Raw genomic sequence first — 27,885 nt, 5'->3', positions numbered from 1 at the left:
AACCAATGGTAAATTAAAAATGGATCAGCGATGGCTAGTGTTAAATGTGTTAAAGTCATCATTGGCCTCATGGTAAAATCCCTGAGCGCTTTCCTTCCTTTCCGGCAACTGAGTTAAGAAGGACACCTGTATCTTTTTAGTGACTGGGTGTATTGATACACCATCCAAAGTGTAATTAATAACTTCACCATGCTCAAATGGATATTCAATGTCTGCTTTTTTTTATTTTTATTGACCAATCTACCAATACTTCTTTGCGAGGCACTGGAAAAACTCTCTGGTCTTTATGGTTGAATCTGTGTTTGTAATTCACTGCTCGACTTAGGGACCTTACAGATAATTGTATGTTTGGGGTACAGAGATGAGGTAGTCATTAATAAATCATGTGAAACACTATTATTGCATACAAAGTAAGCCAATGCAACATATTACATGACTTGTTAAGCATATTTTAGCTCCTTAACTTATTTAGACTTACCATAACTAAGTGGTTGAATGCTTGTTGACTCAAGACTTTTCAGCTTTTAATTTTCTATTAATTTGTAAAAATGTCTAAAAACATTATGGGGTATTGTTTGTAGGCCAGTGACACAAAATCTCAATTTTATCCATTTTAAATGCAGGCAGTAACACAACAAAATGTGGAAAAATTCAAGAGGTGTGAATACATTCTGAAGGCACTGTACATCTATACATCTACATTATATTAAAACAAAATATAGAAAAACAATTGGGCGGTGCACCGCTGCTAAATGCATATAGGGGAAACTCTGACATCAATGGCTATTCTCATCACAGAAATGAAAGCAGAAAAGATCCAGTACAAGAAGCCCCAGTTTGTCTCATTCATCTTCAAAGGCCATGATTATATACAGCAAGTAAATGCACATCTAATGGACATAATTAGATATCAATTACGCAATAATTGCCTCATCTTCCAAACACATGCATTGAGTATCTGTAATGATTTCTGTGTGGAATGGAGGGAAAATACAGATGTCATAAGCGTGTGGAATCTTTGAATTATTTTCAGATGAGAGGTAGGCTAGGCCTCGAGGCAGTATGCTCTGAAGAGTATTGGGAATGGGCAACTTTCATAAACTCAGCTCTAGATTCCATGTTTTGGAAAGCCACGAAGTCTTAAGTTCAAAGAGATGTCAGTTGAGACCTTTGATCATTAAAGTAGATGTTGATTGACATATCACCAGCCTGATGGACAACAGTGCTTGACAGTTTGCCCAATTAAAGCAACCAATGTGTGTCCAGTGATGTTGTCAGAGAAGCCAACACGGTAGACCTTGTGATTCTGCAATGAGCCATGAGCAGCCAATAAACTGCTAAATCTATCGCTCGACCCCTCATTATAGTGAGTCAATCCAAACATCAAAGAAAATACAATCTTATTAGGAAAGGTTTAGGGGGGCTCTACTCAGCCTTTTGACTTCTGCACTTTGCACTCATGCTCCCTCTTTCTCTCTCCCTCTTCCTCTCCCTGCCTCCCTCCCCCTTCTCTCTCTCCCTCCCCCTTCTCTCTCTCCCTCCCCCTTCTCTCCCTCCCTCCCCCTCTGTTGGCAAGTGCTAATTGATGAGGAGTTGTTACCTTGTCATGTTTTGTTAAGGCATCAAGGTTTGCTGCAGTATCAACAAATCCTCCCATGTGTTCCAACTCTAGAGTACTCTGCTCCCCTCCCTCTAGTCCACTGGAGTGAGTGTTGGGTCAGCTCCTATCTTAGTTACACTCCTAAGCTCCCAACAGGCTAGTTAGACACATCTAACAACACCTTATAACACCTTTTAATACTGTAAAACCTCAAAACACCAAGTCTGGAGGAAGTTTGTGGATGGCCTATGCTCTCAATGGAACGAAAGGGTTTGAGACAAGTAAGTCAGGGAAAACTGTTTTGGTAAAAACAAATCCACACCTTACCTTGCCTGGACTAGGTAACACAGCTATGGGTTTGGGAACTCCATAATAACTAGTCAATAAATAAGCATGGGAAGTTAATCTCCATGTTAGGAATAGTTTACTGTCAAACGTATAGAAGAAGAGAAAACTACAACATGTGGATGACCAGAAGGGTGGTAGCTCGGAAGCAACATTGTTCAATTGTTTTTGCTTTTCATACTTTGCTATTAGACATTTAAATGCTTCAGTTTAGCAGCCGCCACAGATTGAATGGCATTTGACCATAAGGGAGAACCTGTTTGTTCAAACTTTAGTATAAGTTGGTGAACCGGCCTACTCACCTGGCTTGGTGACCGAAACTCCTGGTTATTGTCATTCATGTACATGTTGTCACCATCAAACTGTAAACAGAAATAGAAAGAAAACAAATATTATGTGAATAAGAGTTCTAAACACAGAGAGAGAGAGAGAGAGAGAGAGAGAGAGAGAGAGAAAGAGAAAGAGAGAAAGACAGAGAAAGAGCGAGAGAAGTAATGATGGCTCTACGGGTGGCCTGAAGCGTGAGTCTAATTACTTTGTCACATTCTCTAAACCTAGTTGTGGCAGTGTCGGTAATTACAGTTCATCAGTGGGTGGTAATTAGGCTAGTTGAGCCAAGTGACGAGCAATGGGCTTTCCCCTGTGGGGTCGAGAATACCCTGTGTGTGTGTGTGTGTGTGTGTGTGTGTGTGTGTGTGTGTGTGTGTGTGTGTGTGTGTGTGTGTGTGTGTGTGTGTGTGTGTGTGTGTGAGTATTTGGCTGTTGAAGGGAAGGGGATGCCATGTCTCTCACATGAGGTATAAGCAATGAGGAGTATGCTAAAAGTGGCTGAACTGTTTATGACATGGCCCTGAAACTAGACAAACTACAGTGCTATGCTGTTTTAGCTACATTGCTATGGTTAGCTTGACTTACAGATGGGCCACTATTTAGGAAAGATTCCTACTCAGACAAAGGCCCCTTTGAGGACTCAGGGGCCATATCAAGTGTCCCAGTACTGATTTAAGACCAGTTTGTCTTTTAGATCACAATTAAAAAGGTTACATGGACTGGTGGGACCTGATCCTAGATCAGCAATCCTACTCTGAAATGCTTTATGAATCAGGCCCAGATTTCAAGCAACACAGAAATACCACATTTCAGTTGAAATCTTCTAGCCTGATAGTCATCTAACATCTTAAAACTAATTTCTTAAGAATGAGGAAAGTTCACAAAGCCCAAACTGAAGATACTTCAAGAGAATTTAATGAAGCCATTGTGATGGAGATTTTTTTTTATGGCCCAACAGAAAGCAATATATTGCCGTACAACCTTGGACTCTCCATAGCACTCAGATCTGTCATGAAGCAGTTTATACGGCAAATGGGATTAACCTTGACAGTGCCCTTACCGTGCATCGGGTAATACAGAACATTCATAGACATATATCAATACCAGCTCTAAACCGCTATGGAATTATTTACAGGCATGAAGGAGAGACAATGTTTTCTTGTTTGTTGACAAAAGTAATTATTTGCATAGCGTGGGCCACATCACCTAGCTCTGTGGGTTTAGGAAGGAGAACAGACATACGGCAATGAAAACATGATCAAACAGCATTCTATTTCAAATTCCACAGATGGGGAGATACAGGGGGATTTAATGGGTGGTCTTTTCCGATCCAGAAGAAATGGATTGAAGCTAGATAAACTAGCTAGATAAACACAGGTAGAATATCAGTGAACACAGATGGGCCACTGTGATTGGCAAAGAAATTATGACCTGAGAGGACTAATGGATACGATCCCTGAGGGTGAAAGAAAATATCCACAATGGAAGACATTAAAAAGAGGGAGATACAGAGATAAAGAGAGGCAGAGAAAGAGAGAGATTCACAAATTACACCAGATTATTAGTATTAGCTAGTAATGACTGAGGAATGAGCAGTGACCCGCGGCAATGGTTGGTTAATGATGCATTCAAAGGAAACCTTGTGAGGATCTACTTGCTTATTCTAACGAATACATTACTATTCCTAACTATAGATTCACCACCCAGACACATAAATAAGCCGTCTCAATGACACCTCAGTTTCAGAGGGGTTGGGTTAAATGCAGAAGACACATTTCAGTTGGAGGCATTCAGTTGTACAACTGACTAGGTAACCCCCTTTCCCTTTCCCTTTCCCTTTCTTGTCTCCAATAATATATTCAACACTTTTTAGCATGGCACAAAACACACTTACAATATTTTTTGGGGGGGCAACTATGCTACTTAAAGAGAACTATACTGAACAAAAATATAAAGTCAACATGCAACAATTTCAAAGATTTTAATGAGTTACAGTTCATATCTGGGAATCAGTCAATTGATTAAATTCATTTGCCCCTAATCTATGGACTTCACATGAATGGGAATACAGATACCTTAAAACAATGTGCCTCACGATCTTGTCAATGTACTTCTGTGCATTCAAATTGCCGTCGATAAAATGCAATTGTGTTCATTGTCCATAGCTTATGCCTGCCCATAACATAACCCCACTACCACCATGGGGCACTCAGTTCACAACATTGACATCAGCAAACCACTTGCCCACACAACGCCATACACATGGTCTACGGTTGTAAAGCCGGTTGGATGCACTGCCCAAATCTCTAAAACAACGTTGGAGGCGGCTTATGGTAGAGAAATAAACATTAAATTCTCTTCAACAGCTCTGGTGGACATTCCTACAGTCACCATGCCAATTGCACGCTCCCTCAAAACTTGAGACATCTGTGGCATTTTGTTGTGTGACAAAACTGCATATTTTAGAGCGGCCTTTTATTGTCCCCAGTACAAGGTGCACCTGGGTAATGATCATGCTGTTAATCAGCTTCTTAATATGCTTCACCTGTCAGGTGGATGGCTTATCTTGGAAAAGGAGACATGCTCACAAACAGGGATGTAAACAAATTTGTGCACAAAATTTGAGAGAAATAAGATTGTTGTGTATATGAAATATTTCAGAGATTTATTTTATTTCAGCTCATGAAACATGGGACCAACACTTTACATGTTGCGTTTATGTTTTTGTTCAGTTTATAGTTTAAATGCTGAGCATCAACAATCTGTTTGCTTTGAATAAGTAATATATTGTCAGACATTTAGCTTTGTGAGATCATAGGCTTATCTCCTTTCAAAACCACACCACATTTGTGAACAACAACTTGATCAATGAGTGGTACAGGGTGATATAATTGTTTCATATGAAAGCCTCTACAGCACGTATACTGTGTTTGGAGTACTGTATTTCATTTAATGTATCAAAAAGCACTGTCATGTCGGCGATTAGATAAAGTGAGATAAAGAGGTAAGGTTGGAACAGACTCTCTTCTGGGTCTCATAGTACAGTCAACAAATACACACATTTTTGATATTTTATCCTCTTGTTTTAAAGCTATGCCATTAAACAAAACGGGTAAAGAATTAAAGTGTTTATTTCATGTCACAGTCTTGTCTTTTCAACACTGAGGTGGGATGAAAATCTGACGTTCAAATTGAAACAATCCAACTACCAATCAACCCCCAAGACAACAGATAAAGGTCAGACATTTTGTAATTCAACATGGCTGCTCATATATTCCAATGTAAGCCTTTTCCTATGCTCTGCTATAGCTCTCCTTGCACTGGCTCTCCCATTTAAAATGCCAATTTATCCTCGGCTGAATGCTATCAGTGCAGCCATTACTCCACATTCACTGCAGAAACCATCCTCTTTGCCTCTCCCCCCCTTCTCTCTCTCTCTCTTTGCCTGTCTCTCTCCCTGCCTCTCTCTGCCTACCTCGGTCTCTGCCTCTATCTTTCTCTCTGTCTCTCTCTCTCCAGTGGGCACTGGCAGTGCTTCCCCATTGCCGGTCTAATTGTGCATTCTGACTAGACAAGGGAGTCATTAAGCAGTAATTACACACATGTTGTTTTTGGCAAACATCTCTATTTGGATTGCTTTGCATGGTAATTGTTCAGCAGGGACCACCTCTCGCAATGTTTCACAGTGTGAAACGTGGTGGAGAGAAAGAGAGACAGGGAGAAAGAGGGAGAGTGTGAGAGACGGAGAGAGAGAGAGAGAGTGTGAGGGAGAGGGGGGGAAAGAGTGATGGCCCAGAACTAGGTCAGGCCTTGCCATCATCGACGAGCATGGCTCTTCAAAAATAATGAACCCACAAGGTGGAAGTAATGCTAACTAGCGTATCTAGGGAATACATGTAATATTTACAGAGTGCTAATGGTAGAATACAATGTTGCTGTCTTTTCATCTTGGCTTGCGGGATTGTTCAATGCTGGATTTGAAAATTACAGGCTGCATTGAAGAAACCCTTTGATGGATGGGGTAATATGACTGCCATAATGCTCCATGCTACTATGGAACATCTGGGGAGCTGTATGTCCTTATTTCCTCTTGCACATCAATACAACTATCCCACAGACCTAGGTTCAAATACTGTTTAAAATAAATTCAAATAATTTATAAGGGTTTGATTGAGCTGGCCTGGCGCAATGGAACCAAAAGAGTAGCTGCAAAAAGTGCTAACAAAGATGGTGGATAAATTAAAATATCCCACTATGTTTAAAATGTTTTTAACCATTGAAAAAAATTGTCAGTTCTGGTCTGCCTAATGGGGTGGTTCTCCCATAGGCAACAATGCATTAGCAGTTGGGTCTGGTCTGCTTAGTTCATTGACTGTAACGTAACCAGAAATAAATTAGGGAGTGGGATGTCTCGCTTCCTCTTCCATCTCTGGTGCTAACCTTGGTACTCTGGTACTCCTGGTAGGTTACAGCAAACACTCAAAGCATTTGAAGATTTCAAATTTGTACCCATGTCTGCTATCCCACCATTACACTAAAGAATCCATTCCCCTGGGTGGGCTAGCCAAAGTTAAAACACTTCAAACACCTTACATAGGTCTGACTTCACATTTTAGCTTGCAGCATAGGCCTACTGCTGAAAGGCAGTAAGAAAACAAACAAGCTGATCAATTAGACCACTCCATTGGGTTCTATTCACTAGGCACCAAATGGGACTGAAGAACTGAAGGGGAAAATGTTAAGGTCCAATGCAGCTGCTTTTATCTCAATATCAAATAATTTCTGGGTAACAATTAAGTACCTTACTGTGATAATTTCAAATAAAATGGTCAAAAATAAACAAAAATAGCTTCTTAGCAAAGAGCAATTTCTCAAGCAAGAATTTTTCTAACAGTTTTTTTATTAAATGTTTTATGTTGACGCAGAAAGTAAACAACGTACTGGCTCAATAGTGTGACTGTGTGAGAGCGAAGTCTTGCATCTCGCTCATTTCAATATCCTAGCCTATTCATTGATGATACTGTAGGCCCTGCTTTACTGAAGTTGCAAGACATTGCAAGCCAAGAAATTGTGAAATACAGCATTCCATTGCGTAATACAGCTTTTGATTGCCGATAGATAGGCCTAGTGCACGGTTCTGACTGTCTGCCAGGTGGCCGACCTGCCTATACTGTGCCAATACTGAAAGATGCAAGTGTTTGTGTACTAGGAAGTACAGCAACTAATCAGTCTCCTCCGTTCCAAAAATACTGAATCTTTGGAGTCTTGACACTCACAAATGGGAGTCGACACCGGGAGTCGACGTGCAAGGAGTCGAGGTATCAATCATTTTGCACAACAGCTGTCCTGTACGGCAATACTTTGAAAAGTTAAATGAATCAAAAATGCTAACTTTGCGGGGTGGAATTGAGTGTGCAAAACTGTCATTAACGCAAAGGGTGGCTTCTTTGAAGAATGTAAAATATAAATATATTTTGATTTCTTTAACACTTTTTTGGTTACTACATGATTCCATATGTGTTATGTCATAGTGTTGATATCTTCACTATTATTCTACAATGTGGAATATAGTCAAAATAAAGAAAAACCCTTGAATGAGTAGGTGTCCACACTTTTGACTGGTACTGTATGTTAAAATAAATAATTTAGATACAGTAGTAAAACCAGATAAACAGTTTTACAACTGAACATCAAGATTCAACAAAGTGCTTGCCTTGCCATAAAAGGCTGAGTGATATGGCGTATCTATTATTATAAACTGGGTCGTTTGAGCCCTGAATGCTGATTGGCTGAAAGCCATGATATATCAGACCGTATGCAACGGATATGACAAAAAAGTACTGTTTACTCTTCTAATTATGTTGGTAACCAGTTTAACATAGCAATAACGCACCTCTGGGGTGTGTGGTATATGGCCAATATGCTTTACCACGGCAAAGGGCTGTATCTCCAGCACTCTGCATTGTGTCGTGCATAAGAACAGCCTTTAGCTGTGGTATATTAGCCATATACCACACCCCCTCAGGCCTTATTGCTTAATTATAGTTCAGGACTCTACGGTGATTTTTTTTACAAGGAGTACATGATGTTCTCCTAAGTAGAAATTTAGAGGCACACAAATAAATCTAGGGAAATAATTAATGTATTTAAGTAATTTAACTTCTCTAGGGTAGGGGGCAGTATTTTGACGTCCGGATGAAAGGCGTGCCCGTAGTAAACTGCCTGCTACTCAGGCTCAGAAGGTAGGATATGCATATTATTAGTAGATTTGGATAGAAAACACTCTGAAGTTTCTACAACTGTTTGAATGATGTCTGTGAGTATAACAGAACTCATATGGCAGGCAAAAACCAGAGAAAAATCCAACCACGAAGTGTGGAAATCTGAGGTTTGTAGTTTTTCAAGTGATTGCCTATACAGTATACAGTGACTTAGGGTTCATTTTGCACTTCCTAAGGCTTCCACTAGATGTCAACAGTCTTTAGAACATTTTTTACATGCTTCTACTGTGAATAGAGAGAGAATAAGAGCTCCTGGAAGTAGATGAGTGAGAAAATGACATGAGCTCAGTGGCGCGCCCTCACGCGAGAGTTAGCTGTGTTCCTTTTCTTTTTTGAAGACATTGGAATTGTCCGGTTGGAATATTAGTGAAGATTTATGATAAAAACATCCTAAAGATTGATGCTATACATCGTTTGACATGTTTCTACAAACGTAAATATAACTTTTTTTGACTTTTTGTTGTGACATTTTGCGCGCGCTTCCTGCATTTGGAGTAGTGGACTAAACGCGTGAACAAAAAGGAGGTTTTTGGACATAAATGATGGACTTTATCGAACAAAACAAACATTTATTGTGGAACTGGGATTCCTGGGAGTGCATTCTGATGAAGATCATCAAAGGTAAGTGAATATTTATAGTGTAATTTTTGTCATTTCTGTTGACTTCAAAATGGCGGGTATCTGTTTGGCTTGTTTTGATATCTGAGCGCTGTACTCAGATTATTGCAAAATTTGCTTTCGCCGTAAAGCTTTTTTGAAATCTGACACAGCGGTTGCATTAAGGAGAAGTGTATCTATAATTCTTTAAATAACTGTTGAATATTTTATCAACGTTTATGATGAGTATTTCTGTAAATTGATGTGCTCATTCACCGGAAGTTTTGGGAGGCAAAACATTTCTGAACATTACACGCCAATGTAAAATGGGGTTTTTGGATATAAATATGAACTTTATCGAGCAAAACATACATGTACTGTGTAACATGAAGTCCTATGAGTGCCATCTGATGAAGATCATCAAAGGTTAGTGATTCATTTTAGCTGTATTTCTGGTATTTGTGACGCCTCTCCTCGCTTGGAAAATGGCTGTGTGGTTTTTCTTGTCTCTAAGCTGTCTTAACATAATTGAATGTTATGCTTTCGCCGTAAAGCCTTTTTGAAATCGGACAATGTGGTTGGATTAACGAGAAGTGTATCTTTAAAATGGGATATAATAGTTGTATGTTTGAGAAATTTGAATTATGAGATTTTTGTTGTTTTGAATTTGCCGCCCTGCTATTTCACTGGCTGTTGAATAGTGTGTCCCGCGGGTGGGACGCTAGCGTCCCACATACTCCAGAGAGGTTAATGATAAGAAATTACAAAAAGTTCATGAATATTTTTTTTAGGAGTGATCCATTCTCAATCAAGCGCAATCATTTGGTGAATCAAAAAATGTCAGCTGCCCCTTTATTAAGGGACAGATCGTTACCGTGGTAATGTGGGAACTCGCTTGTCTGTGATGAAAAAAATCACCTAGCGTGTGAACAAAAGGATATAACTGGCCAAGAAACACGAGAACAAAGTCACATTTTAGTAGCTTGCCTTGTCATTTTGACCAACTTCTACATGTGGCCTTTGGATAAAAAAAAACTGTTCCCAAATGCTCTATGCAACGTGGCTGGTGAAATAGACATTCTTACCAATGACAAAATCTACCTGTATTTGGCGGGTGGTGGGTGTTCATTTCCAACCCTGCTCGTAGTGTAGAAACATATATAAAACATATGGAAATCATGTTTTTGACTGCACTGGGCCTTTATGTAAAGTGATATCTCAATCCCAGGGGAAGTGGTCTCGGACCCATACACATTGGTGGCTTCATGTCACCGTGTACCATGGTAGAAAGAAAAACTTTTGACTGCGATTTCTTTTTTGTCAATTTATAAGAGAATCTATAAAGAGAGAGTGTATGATACTTCTGACTTTAAAAGCTTTTGCCAGTACAGTACACTAACACTAACTCGCACTAAAAATAATTATCTCACCGAGCGGAATTAACAAGCACTGCTCAGCCATTCTGTGAAGAAAGGGGTGCAGTAGAGGGACTCATGCAATATGCATGTCTGTTTGAGCACCCTACTTCTCCATCTCCCCCTTCTCCCTTTTTCTTTCTGTGCAATTAACTGAACAAGGTCCTCGCCAACCTCAACCTCAACAATTCCCGAAACAATGTGTGACTGAATTTTGTGAGGGCCCAACCTGTCACAAAGAAAGAAAGAAATAATGTAATTTAGAAAGAAAGAAAGAAAGAAAGAAAGAAAGAAAGAAAGAAAGAAAGAAAGAAAGAAAGAAAGAAAGAAAGAAAAAGAAGAAAGAAGAGAATGAGAACAAGAAAAATGTTTCTCAGAGTTATAATGGCGACAAGGAGAGAAAAGTGTGTCTACTAAAGTGACAATTCTGATGTTTTAACACACCCGGAGCAAACAATGGACATGGCACACACACACACACACACACACACACACACACGCACACACACACGCACGCACACACACACGCACACACACACGCACACACACACGCACACACACACACGCACACACACACGCACACACACAAGCCCATAAAGAGAGCAGCCTGTGGCCATGGCAACATGTGCTCTGTTGTCGTTAGATAAGGGGAAATAGGGCCTCTTCCTGGTTCTGACTGCTTGATCCCAACTACACAGACAGAGCTGCTGCAGCAGTGCTAGTTAACATCCACCACTAGTGCCTCACATCCACCTTTTGTTTTCACCCCCTCTACCACATAATTCATCTGCAGATGCAAATATGTCTTCATCTATACATAGTACACAGATCTATATTACAGATATGATCATCTCTACAGCTAGCAGTCCACACGAGCTAGACGGGTGAGTGTCAAACTCTGTGGCATTACACCTGAATGATTCCCACTACAATTGTTTATGAAATACTCCCTGTTTGCCAGTCTCATTAGCTTACCTTAGGGCCAAACTTCTCCCATTAAGCAAGGTAGGCCTAATGCTACAAAACACTTAAAGACAACAAGATTCAACTCTATAACAATAAATACAGAGAGTCAGAGAGAATATGTTCCATTGGTATTGTTATTTGGTCGAGGAATCAATGTAGTCCTAATTCATAGTAGAGTGCTATTATTATAATATATATATATATATATATATATTCTAATATGAAGAGCAAAAGAAGGATGGATTCAACTTTTGACAATCTATGGAGGCATGTTTTCACTGCAAATATGTATGGGTGGTAAAAAAGAAAATGGCAGCCAGCTGAGATGATTTTCATCCCTCCACTTTCTGTTGAAGTCAAACCACTAGAACACAGCCGAGTTTGAACAACAGAGAGATTGAAAGAGAGATTGAAGAGAAAGGCACTGTGGAATGGGGTTAGGTGGGGTGGTGCTTAATAAGGTCTTGTTTTCACTGAGAGAGCGTACAATAGAATAAGAATCTTGACGTCGATGCGATGCGATGCCCAATCTCCCAATCAAGCAATGCTCACAGGTCAATAGTTGAAAGATAGATTGAATCAGTTTTTAGCAGGGTCGTCATGCACCCCAAAAATCAGATATGGCACAAAGTACGTGTGGATGACTGGGGGGTGGTCCGAAGTGGGGCTAGCCCCCCGATCCAGAGAATTTAGCATTTTTCAAACACCAGAAACAGCTTTTTACTGCAATCTAGAGTCATAATCACTATGATTCATTTGGTGTAAATTTTTTATATTTTTCTCCATATCTAAGCATACTTCTTGAGCTGTCCTCCTGACTTGTGGTTCTTTTTTAAAATAAAATATATATGCTTCTCTGCATCTCTGCTAAAATCTGGGTGAATTGAAAGGAATATGATTTTTACTCAGTGCATTTAATTATTGCTTGCTTTTCTACAGTCTACCAAACTTGCCAGCAGGCATGCCAGCTTAGATAGTTAGACAAGCTACCTACCATAATTTGATTGATAGCCTGAAATGGCTTATTGGTACATGTAGCTAGTTATGAGGATGGGAGATTGGGAACCTACAGTGCATTCAGAAAGTATTCAGACCCCTTGAGTTTTTCCAAATTTTGTTTTGTTACAGCATTATTCTAAAATGGAATAAATCTTTTTTTCCCTCATCAATCTACACACAATATCCCATAACGACAAAGCACATTTATCGAAAAAAAAGTATTCAGACTTTTTACTCAGTACTTTGTTGAAGCAACTTTGGCAGCAATTACAGCCTCAAGTTTTCTTGGGTATGGCGCTAAAAGCGTGGCACAACTGTATTTGGGGAGTTTCTCCCATTCTTCTCTGCAGATCCTCTCAAGCTCTGTCAGTTTTCAAGACTGGGCTCTGGCTGGGCCACTCAAAGATATTCAGAGACTTGTCCCAAAGCCACTCCTGCGTTGTCTTGGGTGTGTGCTTAGGGTCGTTGTCCTGTTGTAAGGTGAATCTTCACCCCAGTCTGAGGTCCTGAGCGCTCTGGAGTAGGTTTTCATCAAGGATCTCTCTGTACTTTGCTCCATTCATCTTTCCCTCAATCCTGACTAGTCTCCCAGTAAAACATCCCCACTGCATGATGCTGCCACCATCATGCTTCACAGTAGGGATGGTGCCAGGTTTCCTCCAGACGTGACGCTTGGCTTTCAGGCCAAAGAGTTGAATCTTGGTTTCATCAGACCAGAGAATCTTGTTTCTCATGGTGTGAGAGTCTTCAGGTGCCTTTTGGCAAACTCCAAGTGGGCTGTCGTGCCTTTTACTGAGGAGAGGCTTCCGTCTGCCCACTGTACCATAAAGGCCTGATTGGTGGAGTCCTGCAGAGATGGTTGTCCTTCTGGAAGATTCTTCCATCTCCACAGAAGAACTCTGGAGCTCTGTCAGAGTGACCATCGGGTTCTTGGTCACCTCCCTGACCAAGGCCCTTCTTCCCCGATTGCTCAGTTTGGCCGGGCGGCCAGCTCTAGGAAGAGTCTTCGTGGTTCCAAACTTCTTCCATTTAAGAATGATGGAGGCCACTGTGTTCTTGGGCTCCTTCAATGCTGCAGAAATTCTTTGGTATCCTTCCCCAGATCTGTGCCTCGACACAAACCTGTCTCGTAGCTCTACAGACAATTCCTTTGACCTCATGGCTTGGGTTTTGCTCTGACATGCACAGTCAACTGTGGGACCTTATATAGACAGGCGTGCGCCTTTCCAAATCATGTCCAATCAATTGAATTTACCACAGCGGGACTCCAATCAAGTTGTAGAAACATCTCAAGGATGATCAATGGAAACAGGATGCACCTGAGCTCAATTTCGAGTCTCGTAGCAAAGGGGCTGAATACTTATGTAAATAAGGTATTTCTGTTTTTTATAACATTTATAAATGCATGTTTTTGCTTTGTCATTATGGGGTATCATGTGTAGATTGATGAGTAAATCCATTTTAGAATAAGGCTGTAATGTCATTTATTTGTGAAAAAGTTAAGGGGTCTGAATACTTTCCGAATGCACTGTATCTGGGCAAGCATGTATTTATTTTTAGCAGGACTAGTCTGAGAGGGCACGTGCTCCTGTTCCCCTTATAGGCATGACGCCTTTTTAGACACTCACCCATTTCGCCGCAATTTGATTTGGCCACAATGACCAATCTCAACCTTAACTTTCAACTCACTTGCAATGTAAAAATAATAATTTCACAATACTTACAGATAGAGTTTGGAGTTAACTCAACATGGCCTTTATTGTAGAACCAATGCCAAGACGATAGTAGAGCAACATACAGTATGCTCAAACACAGTACTAGAAAAGATTGAAGCATAAAGAAGAATCTAATTTAAAAACTACTGCCATAGTATAACAAAAAGTGTCATTGACCTGGTCTTTTGTATAACATGGTCTAGTCAGCCCACAATAGGGGATAGGAAATGTAAAATAGCTTCATAATAAATACTGTTTATACGCAGTGAGTCTTGGCCTATATGTTTATGTTTGCAAGTATCTCATGTGTGTGAGGGTGCATGCATCCGTGTGTGTGCCTCTTCATGAACTTGAGTATCTGTTGGTTTGACAGTGTGACGAGGATATGTGTGTACATCAGAGAAAGTGTGTGAGCATGTGAGTAAAAGAGCCCACATGTGTGTGTGCGCATGGGTACATGTATATAAAACTTGCTCACACCCCTGGAAAATGTGTACCACCCACACCGTCTTCCCCCATCCTCTCGCTGTGGCCTCTGACAGCCCACCTATTAACCCGTGTCTGAGGAAACACTTCCTTAGAAATGAACAGCATCGGATCAAATTAATGAGTAAAATACAATTAGCCAGCCACTTTAGAGGGAATATTAGGTGAAACTGTAAGCTCATATGATTTGGTTACAAAGCTAAGATTTGAAGTGGGCTTCTTTTTTTGCCTCTCCCTAAATAGCAGGAAACAGCAGATTGTGCAGTCAACTTTCCTGCCAGTTCTTGACATTTGCAACACCACTTATCGGAATACAACAGCCACTACTCTTAAACCTTTGGATGCCGTCTACCATAGAGCCCTTCACTTTATCACTGGTGACAGTTTAAATACACATCACTTCATCCTGTATCAAAAGGTTAGTCCTGTTGGTAACTTCATTACTCCCTCTTTGTTTACAAAGCTCTTCTGCACAAGCTTCCAACATACCTCACTTCGTTGTTGAAGTATAAAGACGTGAATCAATAAACACGTTCGCAGGGTTGTTTAACTCTTGAGGTTCCTCAGGACTTCCCCGAATTGGGTAGATATGCTTTAAGTTTTGATGTGCCCCACCGCTGGAACAATCTGTACAACTCGTTGAAATTGGATGTTCTGGTGCCGTTTAGGCAGTTTAGGGTATTGACTGAAGACCTGGTAGCTGAGATATGTTGATGTTTTCCTAGATTAATTTTTTTATTTTTTTGTATTTTAACTGTTGCTTGTATTCTAAAAATGTTTAAAGTGTAAAATGCAGGGCTCCCTTGTAAAAGCGACTGTGGTCTAAATGGGACTTCTTGTTGAAATAAAGGTAAAATAAAATTAAATATATTGTAGTGTAGGCTAACCTGTGCACTGGCAGAAACCTAACATGAGCATACATAGGGTAACAAGTGGAGAGGTAGACAAGAACTGAACACAGGCACAGAGACACGCGTACACACTTGCGCATGCACAGACAAACATGTACCCGCACACATACACACAAACACACACACAAACAAACAAAAGTTACACTACACGACCAAAAGTATGTGGACACTTGCACGTCAAACATCTCATTCCAAAATCATGGGAATTAATATGGAGTTGGTCCCCCCTTTGCTGCTATAACAGACTCCACTCTTCTGAAAAGTCTTTCCACTAGATGTTGGAACATTTCTGCGGGGATATGCTTCCATTCAGCCACAAGAGCATTAGTGAGGTCGGGCACTGATGTTGGACGATAAGGCCTGGCTCGCAGTCGGCGTTCCAATTCATCCCAAAGGTGTTCGATGGGGTGAGGTCAGGGCTCTGATCAGGCCAATCAAGTTCTTCCACAATGATTTCGACAAACCATTTCTGTATGGACCTCGCTTTGTGCACAGGGGCATTGTCATGCTGAAACTGTAAAGGGCCTTCCCCAAACTGTTGCCACAAAGTTGTAAGCACAGAATCGTCTAGAATGTCATTGTATACTGTAGCATTAAGGTTTCCCTTCACTAGTACTAAGGGGCCTAGCCTGAACCATGAAAAACAGCCCAAGACCATTTTTCCTCCTCCACCAAACTTTACAGTTGGAACTATGCATTGGAGCAGGTAGTGTTCTCCAGGCATCCTCCAAACTCAGATTCATCCGTCAGACTGCCAGATAGTGAAGCGTGATTCATCACTCCAGAGAACACATTTTCACTGCTTCAGAGCCCAAGGGCGGTGAGCTTTACACAACTCCAGCCGATGCTTGGCATTGTGCTTTGTGATCTTAGGGTGCTCGGCCATGGAAACCCATATCATATCCAGATGAACAGTTCTTGTGCTGACGTTGCTTCCAGAGGCAGTTTGGAACTCGGTAGTGAGTGTTGAAACCGAGGACAGATGATTTTTACGCACTACGCTCTTCAGCACACAGCAGTCCCGTTCTGTGAGCTTATGTGGCCTACCACTTCGCGGTTGAGCCGCTGTTGGTCCCAGACATTTCCACTTAACAATAACAGCACTTACAGTTGACCGGGGAAGCTCTAGCAGTGCAGAAATGTGACGAACTGACTTGTTGGAAAGGTGGCATCCTATGATGGTGCCACGTTGAAAGTCACAGAGCTCTTCAGTAAGGCCATTCTACTGCCAATGTCTGTCTATGGAGATTTCATGGCTGTGGGCTCGATTTTACAAACCTGTCAGCAATGGGTATGAAATAGCCGAATCCACTAATTTGAAGGGGTGTCCACATACTTTTGTATATATAGTTTATATCTACCTCACCCACAAACTACACCAAAGAGTATACTGTACTGTAGACACACACAAAGCCACACACGCATTAAAATGTAATGGCAAGGTGCAGCCGTGGAGCGGGGAGGGGAAGGAGTTTGTATATGTGTGTAGTGTGTGTGTGTGTGTGTGTGTGTGTGTGTGTGTGTGTGTGTGTGTGTCTGTGTGTGCGTGCGTGCGTGTGTGCATGAGTGTGTGTGTGCGCGTGCGTCTGCACGTGTGTGTGGGTGTGTATGTGGGGTTTCTCTGGCGGGGGAGAGGATGCAGAGCAGAACCCACTTTTAACTGAATCTGGTAAACAGCGATGGGGAGATAAAGGGCAGAGTGAATGTCACATTACCCCAGCCCTTTGCCTCTGCTCACCGCAACATCAGATAACGGCAGTGGAAGAAAAAAAAGTCTGGTTTCCTCTAGCATATAATTGGTTATCTTAATGCAATCTACTGCTCTCTTGCCTCCCTGCACCATATGAATGTATGAAAGAGAAAAGGAAAATAAAAAAAATGTTTAAAAAAAGTGCGGCTGAAGTTTTGACTGTTATGGCAGTGACAAAAATAAATCATTACCAGCAAAGGAAACGTATCAGTCTATTTACATCTCTGCCTCTTTTTTTCCCCCTGCATGGTTCCGTGTCAAAAGGTAGACTGTTGTGTTGCTGCCTTGTGTGACCTATTGAAGAGTGCAGTGTTGTTGATGTTTATTATGTGGGATTGGACGTTTGGAGAGACAGACTACCATGGAGAAAACACAAGGGATGGTTTCATTAACTACTAGACTATAGTCGCGCCTATTTAGAGACGTGTGTGTGTGTGTGTGTGTGTGTGTGTGTGTGTGTGTGTGTGTGTGTGTGTGTGTGTGTGTGTGTGTGTGTGTGTGTGTGTGTGTGTGTGTGTGTACCTTCCCTTCATACAAGTGCCTCTGGGTTTTCTTGTTGGCATGTCGGAGGACCACTAATGCGCTAATTCTCGACTCTAGAGAGTGTTAATTCGTGGCTCACAACCTTCAAGGGGCTCAGCACCGACCCATGGGGAACACCCTCTGGGGCTTTAGTATAGAGGAAGGTTATGGGGGCCTTAGCCATATCTCACCCCAGCAGTGGGCAGTCTTTTCCCAGCTGGGTTGGAGCCTGGGGGTGGGGTACCGTGGAGGAGCCGAATTCCTCGTTCACCCACACCGTACCGGGCCTGTGGTGAGAGAGACAGGAGGGAGAGAGAAAGAAAGAGTGAGAGAGACAGGAGAGAGAGAAGAGCAGGAGGGGAGAAAAGAAGAGGGAGGCCCTTTAGGAGTTACAAGCAGGGCATTTTCAAAAGGAAAATATCAATCCGCGTAATATACCTCCCCTCGCCACCCTTCCCTTCACATGCGTGCAGGGGGAGGGGTAATGACATGGGTCTCAAACAGTGGTTCCATACAGTGCAATGCTGCACGAGGAAGAATGGAGCTTAATGAGCTGACATTACCGGCCACTCCCCATGCCCCTCAACCCCCAAGAGAGAGTGGGGCTGAACACTGGCACAGAGCCAAGGCTCTGGAGACTAGTGGAGAACCATAGAGCTCTCAAGCCTCATAGTAGTGGCTGGCTGGCCTAAACTAGAGCAATCTATACGGCACGGAGGCTGCTGAGGGGAGAACGGCTCATAATAATGGCCGGAACGGAGCAAATGGAATGGCATCAAACACCTGGAAACCATGTGTTTGATGTATTTGATACAATTCCACCTATTCCACTCCAGTCATTAACACAAGCCCATTGTCCCCAATTAAGGTGTCACCAACCTCCTGTGCTATTCGGGCTAGGATGAATGACAGGAAAGAGAGGTCACTGTGAATTGTAACCATTGAGGATTCATAATCAAATGTATACACACACACACAAAACACACACATGAGAACACACACTACACACTCACAGATGCACACATAAAGTATTCAGACCCCTTGATTTTTTCCACATTTTGTTACATTACAGCCTTATTCTAAAATGGATTAAATAAAAAAAATCCTCAGTAATCTACAATACCCCATAATGACAAAGCAAAAACATTTTGCAAATGCATTAAAAATGAAAAACAGAAATACCTTATTTACATAATTATTCAGATCCTTTACTATGAGACTCGAAATTGAGCTCAGGTGCATCCTGTTTCCATTGATCATTCTTGATATGTTTCTACAACCTGATTGGAGTCCACCTGTGATAAATTCAATAGATTGGACATGATTTGGAAAGGCACAGACCTGTCCATATAAGGTCCCACTATATAAGAACCCGATGGTAACTCTGACTAAGCTCCAGAGCTCCTCTATGGAGATGGGAGAACCTTCCAGAAGGACAACCATCTCTGTAGCACTCCACTGATCAGGCCTTTATGGTGGAGTGGCCAGACGGAAGACACTCCTCAGCAAAAGGCACGACAGCCTGCTTGGAGTTTGCCAAAAGGCACCTAAAGACTCTCAGAACATGAGAAACAAGATTCTCTGGTCTGATGAAACCAAGATTCAACTCTTTGGTCTGAAAGCCAAGCGTCACGTCTGGAGGAAACCTGGTACCATCCCTACAGTGAAGCATGGTGGTGGTAGCATCATGCTGTGGGGATATTTTTCAGTGGCAGGGACTGGGGGACTAGTCAGGCTTGAGGGAAAGATGAACGGAGCAAAGTACAGAGTGATCCTTGATGAAAACCTGCTCCAGAGCGCTCAGGACCTCAGACTGGAGTGAAGGTTCACCTTCCAACATTACAACCTTAAAACGTGTTGGGGCTAGGGGGCAGTATTTGCACGGCCGGATAAAAAACGTACCCGATTTAAACTGGTTACTACTCTTGCCCAGGAACGAGAATATGCATATAATTAGTAGATTTGGATAGAAAACACCCAAAAGTTTCTAAAACTGTTTTAATGGTGTCTGTGAGTATAACAGAACTCATATGGCAGGCCAAAACCTGAGAAGATTCCATACAGGAAGTGCCCTGTCTGACAATTTGTTATCCTTCTGTTGCATCTCTATCAAAAATACAGCATCTCTGCTGTAACGTGACATTTTCTAAGGCTTCCATTGTCTCTCAGAAGGCGCCAGAAAGTGGAATGAGATGTCTGCAGTCTCCGGGCGAAGTACAGCAGCTCTGTTTGTTACTGGTCAGGCTGGGGACAGTGACACTGGAGATGCGCGTTCATGTGAATTCTCCATGTTTTTCTTTCAGCCTTTGAATGAATACAACGTCGCCCGGTTGGAATATTATCGCTATTTTACGAGAAAAATAGCATAACAATTGATTTTAAACAGCGTTTGACATGCTTCGAAGTACGGTAATGGAATATTTTGAATTTTTTTGTCACGAAATGCGCTCGCGCGTCACCCTTCGGATTGTGACCTGAACGCACGAACAAAACGGAGCTATTTCAATATAACTATGGATTATTTCGAACCAAAACAACATTTGTTGTTGAAGTAGAAGTCCTGGGAGTGCATTCTGACGAAGAACAGCAAAGGTAATCCAATTTTTCTTATAGTAAATCTGAGTTTGGTGAGGGCCAAACTTGGTGGGTGTCAAATTAGCTAGCCGTGATGGCTGGGCTATGTACTCAGAATATTGCAAAATGTGCTTTCGCCGAAAAGCTATTTTAAAATCTGACACCGCGATTGCATAAAGGAGTTCTGTATCTATAATTCTTAAAATATTTGTTATGTATTTTGTGAACGTTAATCGTGAGTAATTTGGTAAATTCACCGGAAGTTTGCGGTGGGTATGCTAGTTCGGAACATCACATGCTAATGTAAAAAGCTGGTTTTTGATATAAATATGAACTTGTTTGAACAAAACATGCATGTATTGTATAACATAATGTCCTAGGAGTGTCATCTGATGAAGATCATCAAAGGTTAGTGCTGCATTTAGCTGTGGTTTTGGTTTTTGTGACATATATGCTTGCTTTGAAAATGGCTGTGTGATTATTTTTGGCAGGGTACTCTCCTTACATAATCTAATGTTTTGCTTTCGCTGTAAAGCCTTTTTGAAATCGGACAATGTGGTTAGATTAACGAGAGTCTTGTCTTTAAAATGGTGTAAAATAGTCATATGTTTGAGAAATTGAAGTTATAGCATTTATGAGGTATTTGTATTTCGCGCCACGCGATTCCACTGGTTGTTGACTAGGTGGGACTTGCCCAGGGAGGTTAAGCACACAGCCAAGACAACGCAGGAGTGACTTCGGGACATGTCCTTGAGTGGCCCAACCAGAGCCCGGACTTGAACTCGATCGAACATCTCTGGAGAGACCTAAAAATAGCTTCGCATCAACACTCCCCATCCAACCTGACAGAGCTTGAGAGGATCTGAAGAGAAGAATGAGACAAACTCCCCAAATACAGGTGTGCCATGCTTGTAGCATCATACCCGAAAAGAGTTGAGGCTGTAATTGCTGCCAAAGGTGCTTCAACAACGTACTGAGTAAAGTGTAAAAAAAATGTTATTGTTAATAAACAAGCAAAAATTACTAAAAACCTATTTTTGCTTTGTCATTATGGGGTATTGTGTGTAGATTGATGAGGGAAAAAAACGATTTAATCAATTTTAGAATAAGGCTATAACCTAACAAAATGTCAAGGGATCTGAATACTTTCCGAAGGCACTGTACAAGCACCACATTCACACATGCACACGTTTCAGAATGTATGCACGCCTCTGAGCACCACACTTAAAAACATCTACCAAGCCACACTGCCTTGCTGTACAGCAGTTAGGAACACAGCACGTGCAGCCGAGGTACACACACCCCCGAAACCAGGGCCTCAAAGCGTTGTGGTGTGGCTGTGGCCTATCACCTTGAAGGACATGACGAAATAACCAATCAGGCCATTGACAGCTCCCCTATTTCTCGTTTGTCACATGGTTTGTGGGTGAATAAAAAGTTAAATAAAGCCCCAGCAGCCTTTTATGTTGCATCACCGGAAGCTAGTATGAAGATGCCTCCCACACATGGGTAGCGGAGAGTAGGGTAAGTTGAGCAAAAGGTGTAAGTTGATCAAGCCTTGTTTCTAGGAAACCATACACAAAATGTATAATTTGACCAAATATTTAGGAAGAGGTCATCATTTCATGGAGTCTGTGAAGGAATAAACCACATAGAAAAAGTGGTAAGCAAGTCAGCTCCAAAAAACGTAGTTGAATTTACCCAGGGGTCCTTGCAATGCCATCAGGGGTACGCCAAATAAAAATGTGATTCACATTTTCAAACAGGCCACTTAGATTTTCCAATGGGCTATACATTTGGGTGATGTTTTTTTTGCACCTGAGTAGCCTCGTTTGACTGCCAAAAATAAAATTAAAACATCTAGTGTTCAGCGAAACAACAACACAGTGTCAAATTCAGGTAGCCTAGTCAAATAATTAACATCCAATCAGGTTATCCGTTACTCTCTCGTGGAAATTCCACTAACGGTCCATATGTAGCCAAACGTAGCTGCTGCTCATTCTGGTTGCTCGAAAATTGATAAATGGTTAAGAAAATGTAAGGCCCGCGTCCATAGAGACACATACCAGCTCCACTGGTAGTACCAGTGGTACTACACCTGCACCTGTTGACGACACAAGTTGCTCTGCTTCCACGAGCACATCCAATGCTAGCATCAGTAATTCTACATTTGTTGCTAGCCCAACTAGCATGGACACTGACAGTTGTGAATCTGATGCAGCCGAAGAGCTACTGCCCCATTACCTGGGAAAGCACCGAACAACAGACAGGGACGTTGGTCCATCGAAGAGGCGCAAATGTGATGAGAACTACATTGATTTGGGATTCAATTATATTGGGAGTAGTGCCTTTCCTCAGCCACAGTGTGTTATACGTGCAAAAGTACGATCTCACAACTCGATAAAACCTTCACTCTTAGGCAGACATTTAGAAATGAAACATGCTAATTTGAAAAATAAGCCACTGGAGTTTTTGGATCGAGAATTAAGACGACTTTCGAGTAGTAAGACGTATAAAAGCAACAGATACCATTTATAAGAAGGGGCTAGAAGCATCTTATATGGTGAGCTACCAAGTGGTTAGGACAGGCAAGCCCCATACTATTGTGGAGGACTTAATTCTTCCTGCTGCCGCGGATATGGCTGGGACAAAGCTGGGGGGGAAAGGCCAAAAAAACTATACAGACATTGCCTTCATCAAACAACACTGTTTCACGACGCATCAGTGATATGGCAGGAGATGTTTTGAATCAATTACTGCTTCGCATACAAGCCAGTGAATTCTATGTGTTACAGCTGGATAAGTCAACAGACATGGCGGGACTGGCACAGCTCCTGGAAAATGTCCGTTACGTTTATGGGGGGTCAATTATGGAAGACATCCTCTTCTGAAAACCATTGGAAACCAGGACAACAGGAGATGATATCAAATGGACTTTGGTGGTCAAGATGTTTTGGTATCTGTACTGATGGCTCAAAAGCCATCAAACTCTCGTGTATTTTCTGCATTATGCAATGATATGGGCAGTGACCATGTACAACATACAGAAGTGCGCTGGTTATCAAGGGGCAAAGTATTGAGACGTTTTTTTTTTAATTTAGAGACGAGCTTAAAGTTTTCTTTACTGACCATCATTTTCACTTGTCTGACCACTTGCATGATGACGAGTTTCTCAAACGACTGGCCTATCTGGGTGATGTTTTTTCTCGCCTGAAAGATCTGAATCTAGGATTACAGGGACTCTCCGCAACTATATTCAATCTGCGGGACAAAATTGAGGCTATGATTAAGAAGTTGGAGCTCTTCTCTGTCTGCATTTCCATCATTGTATGATTTTTTGTGTGCAAATGAACTCAAGCTTACGGACAATGTCAAATGTGATATAGCAAATCACCTGAGTGAGCTGGGTGCGCAATTACGCAGGTACACACACAACTGGATTCGTTATCCCTTTAATGCCCTGCCTCCAGTCCACTTACCAATATCTGAACAAGAGAGCCTCATCAAAATTGCAACGAGCGGTTCTGTGAAATTTGAATTTAATCAGAAGCCACTGCCAGATTTCTGGATAGGGCTGCGAGTATCCTGCCTTGGAAAATCGCACTGTTAAGACACTCATGCCCTTTGCAACCACGTACCTATGTGAGAGTGGATTCTCAGCCCTCACTAGCATGAAAACTAAATACAGGCACAGACTGTGTGTGGAAAATTATTTAAAAGACTGAGTCTCCTCCAATACAACCCAACATTGCAGAGTTATGTGCATCCTTTCAAGCACACCCTTCTGGTTAACCTGTGGTGAGTTATTCACAATTTTTGATGAACAAATAAGGTTTTATATGTAAGATGGCTAAACAAAGAGCAAAATTATTGATTATTATTTGTGCCCTGGTCCTATATGAGCTTTTTGTCACTTCCCACGAGCCGGGTTGTGACAAAACCTCACACTCATTTCTTTGTTTAATACATTTTGCGTAGAGTGTGTGTGTGTGGCAGGCTTACAATGATGACAAAAAACAACATTTGAGAGTGCGCTGACCCTGGTGCTAGAGGGGGTACGCAGCTGGAGGTTGAATGTTTGAAGGGGTACGGGACTATAAAAGTTTGGGAACCACTGTTTGAGGTTTCATGATGCTTGTATCTAAACCAAAGTAGATCATTTTAAGATTGTTCTATACATCAGTTGGGGTTTCAATAAGCTTCAATAAGAGGTCCTAAAACTAGCATGAAAGTGCATCTTTGTCGCTGTGTGGGCTAATATAATAAAAATGTTAGCCTTGGTGTAAGTTGAGCAAATGGCTGAGCCAATGACAAGTTGAGCAAATTGTTGCGTTTTCTTCCCAGACATAATTCAAGGCATTATCACTGGGATATTGGGTAACAACAGGGCCGGGCATTAAAAATGTTTTTAAAAAGTGAAAAGTGTTTGTTAGGTTTTAAGCCTGTGTTAAAACGTGCTTAAAATAATTAAAACACAAAAAAGCTCATGTGATTGTGTTCAATTGTGTTTTGGAAATAAAGATATACATGGATTGAAAAAGGTAGCAGTAATATTTAATTCAGTACAGAAATGTGTAGGTGGCTTAACATACCTTGTCCCAAGGCTCAACGTACCTCATACCCAGGGTAAGTTGTGCCAAGAGACCACTTTTATCGGACAAGCTATGTTTTCAAAACTGTAATGTTTACATGAATTCTGATTATTTCCAGGGATGCACAACATCCTGAAATATATAGAAAGAATACTATTGTTAGAAAGAATACTATTGAAAGAATACTATTGTTCCCTTGATGGAGTGATGCTGAATGTAAAAATGGCTCAACTTACCCCACTCTCCCCAAAGTACGGTGGTGAGAGAAAGAGAGAATGAGAGTGAATGAGAGAGAATACAGAAAAAGAACAAGACGTAAAGCAAGGTTAAACTGTCATAAAACTTAAATGGGTTCGCAAACAGATGAGAAATGAGCCTGGTGCTAGCTACTGTAAGCAAACTACATTTGAAGACCCTACCTATGTTAAAAAAATAACAGAAAAAAGACCCTGCTTCCCTCAGCGTTGGCACAGGGCAGATGTGTTTGTTTGCCAGTGAGACTTCCCCTCGGAGAGCTGGCGCATGTAAGCCCTGGCTACTCATCTACCAGCCTGTCGCCAGTCTGGCTTAATGAGGAGCTCCATTACCCCCCTATTGGGAGAACAAGTGGATCCATCCAACCCCACTGATATGGAGATATGTCTAAGGCTCGGTGGTCACAACCACAAGATGCTACTCACTTGGGGATGTGGGGGTGCTGTGGGCATGGTTCTGTATTTCCTCATGATTATTTCTCAATCTAATGCTACTGTGTGTGTTTGTTGGTCGACAGGCAGCTTCTATTTTGACCTGTAGGTAATGTCAACTTCATGGCAAACATGTTGATGATTCAAAACTAGAAAGAATGGAAAAGTTAAGAAATTGAGGACAAATGATTAGGTAGGTAGTTCACAAAGCGTTCTTGTGCACAAATAACAAGACAGTGGTGCTCAATGTATTTTCCTTTAGACATTCTCCTTGCCATAGCCTATGGCCCCAAATGGAAATTACATTTTTAAGAACCTCTGCAAATACAATTCTTTAAACATTTGAAGAAGGTTTTACCTTGCAATGTTTGTGTCATACGGTTATTTGAAAATTATTCTGTGTAATTAGAAATGTAAAAAGCAGAGAAGATAAAGGATATACCAAGCTATCTGCCGTACGGGAAAATACGTGACAGAGGGAAACATCTAATTTTATCAATTTGAAACAATGTGGAGCTGAATGGTTAGTTATTAAGGCCAATAGCAAATCTGTCAAGTGAATAATTTGTCAGAGGGTTGTACATTTTTAATACTCCTAACTGGAAAGCCCTAGGAACACTAACTTTATAAAATAATAAGAGGCTAATTTCACCTTGGTGCTACACTATCCAAGCAGTTCTATTATTTACAGTTAATGAATATTGCCTCGGGCCACATTTGTTTTTTAAATATCAAAGATTCCACTGAGACAGTGAATTATCTCTGTAAAATACCCGCTGAAGCAAATATGAGGAGATGTTCGATTTCCTCTAATTTCTTTTCTATACCAGACCTGGCTACATATACGATTGGAAATCGTTTAAAATATGTTATCTGTGTGTGATTGAGCTTGTCTGGCTTAATTGACCAACAAAAAATTCCCAATGACCATAAGAACTTCAACCAGAGAGGAATTCAGCTCATGGACCAATGAAGTGAATGATGTCTTACAGGATACTTGCCTTTGGGGACTCTGCTGCTCTCTTCACCAACATTTTTGTAATATGTCTGCAATGTGACATACTGTATATTTAACATGGCATAATAGTGAGTGACATAAAGTTTGTTGGGGCATGGACTCTACAAGGTGTCGAAAGCGTTTCACATGGATGCTGGCCAATGTTGACTCCAATGCTTCCCACAGTTCTGTCAAGTTGGCTGGATGTCCTTTGGGTGGTGGACCATTCTTGATACACACGGGAAACTGTTGAGTGTAAATGCTCAGGCAGGACAGAATTATAGTCCAATTCACACACCTATCAATATAACGCCTTGTCATCCCTACTGCCTCTGATCTGGTGGACTCACTACACACAAATAATGTTTGTAAATTATTTCTGAGTGTTGGAGTGTGCCCCCGTCTGTCTGTAAATAAAAAAATATATAAAGAAATACTGCCGTCTGGTTTGCTTAATATAAGGAATTTGATGTATAGCATTTACTTTAACTTTGTACTTTTACTCAAGTATGACAATGTAGTACTTTCTCAACCACTGTACTTAAGTACATTTAAAAGCAGATACTTTTACAATTTTACTGAAGTAGTATTTTATTGGCTGACATTTACTTTTACTTGAGTAATTTTCTATTAAGGTATGACAAGTGTGACCATTCAGCACTTTCTCCATCACTGGTTGTCTTTGCTCTATGTCATTTTAAATCACATATAATTAATAATTAGATTGTTCTCTAAAATATTATAACCTTATACTTGTACTTGACAGTGTTGATGAAATAAAAACATGAATTTGTTGTGACCGTTGCGAGTTTAGACTGCACTGCTCTTGGTTGTATCTCTTCCATATTTGGTGTTCGGAGGTGGTACCATTTGAAGGTGTTTCCATGGATTGGACCAATCAAAATCAACTTGATACCATCTTCATTTTCATCTCCAGATCCTTGGCTTTCATTGGCTATATTGGCAATCAATCTACGTTGTAAAGAGCCGTTTCTGGTGATTTAAAGGGAAAGAATCAAAAACAAACAATGAAAACAAGAATATATTCTCTATGTGGAGGGTGGGATATTGAAATTCAGTCTGTTAGCTTTGTAAATAGTTCCCATTTTTTGTTGTTTT

General features: G+C 41.1%; 1 protein-coding gene across 2 annotated transcripts in view; it reads right to left on the bottom strand.

Moving 5' to 3' along the window:
* Window positions 1-27,885, bottom strand: part of LOC106567461 (TOX high mobility group box family member 2) — a 133,050-nt gene that overhangs the window by 59,401 nt on the left and 45,764 nt on the right. The window contains exons 2-3 of one of the 2 annotated variants that reach the window (XM_045693375.1): window positions 18,109-18,204; window positions 2,248-2,307 (exon numbers count right to left, since the gene is read on the bottom strand). In XM_045693375.1, coding sequence (XP_045549331.1) covers window positions 2,248-2,307; window positions 18,109-18,204 — 156 coding nt within the window. The remainder of the gene's footprint in view (window positions 1-2,247; window positions 2,308-18,108; window positions 18,205-27,885) is intronic. The other variant, XM_045693376.1, reaches the window with a different exon arrangement.

The sequence above is a fragment of the Salmo salar genome, chromosome ssa13, assembly GCF_905237065.1.
Source record: "Salmo salar chromosome ssa13, Ssal_v3.1, whole genome shotgun sequence".
NCBI lineage: Eukaryota > Metazoa > Chordata > Actinopteri > Salmoniformes > Salmonidae > Salmo > Salmo salar.
The sequence above is the reverse complement of the archived record's forward strand: the minus strand, read 5'-3'. Positions and strand labels throughout refer to the sequence as shown.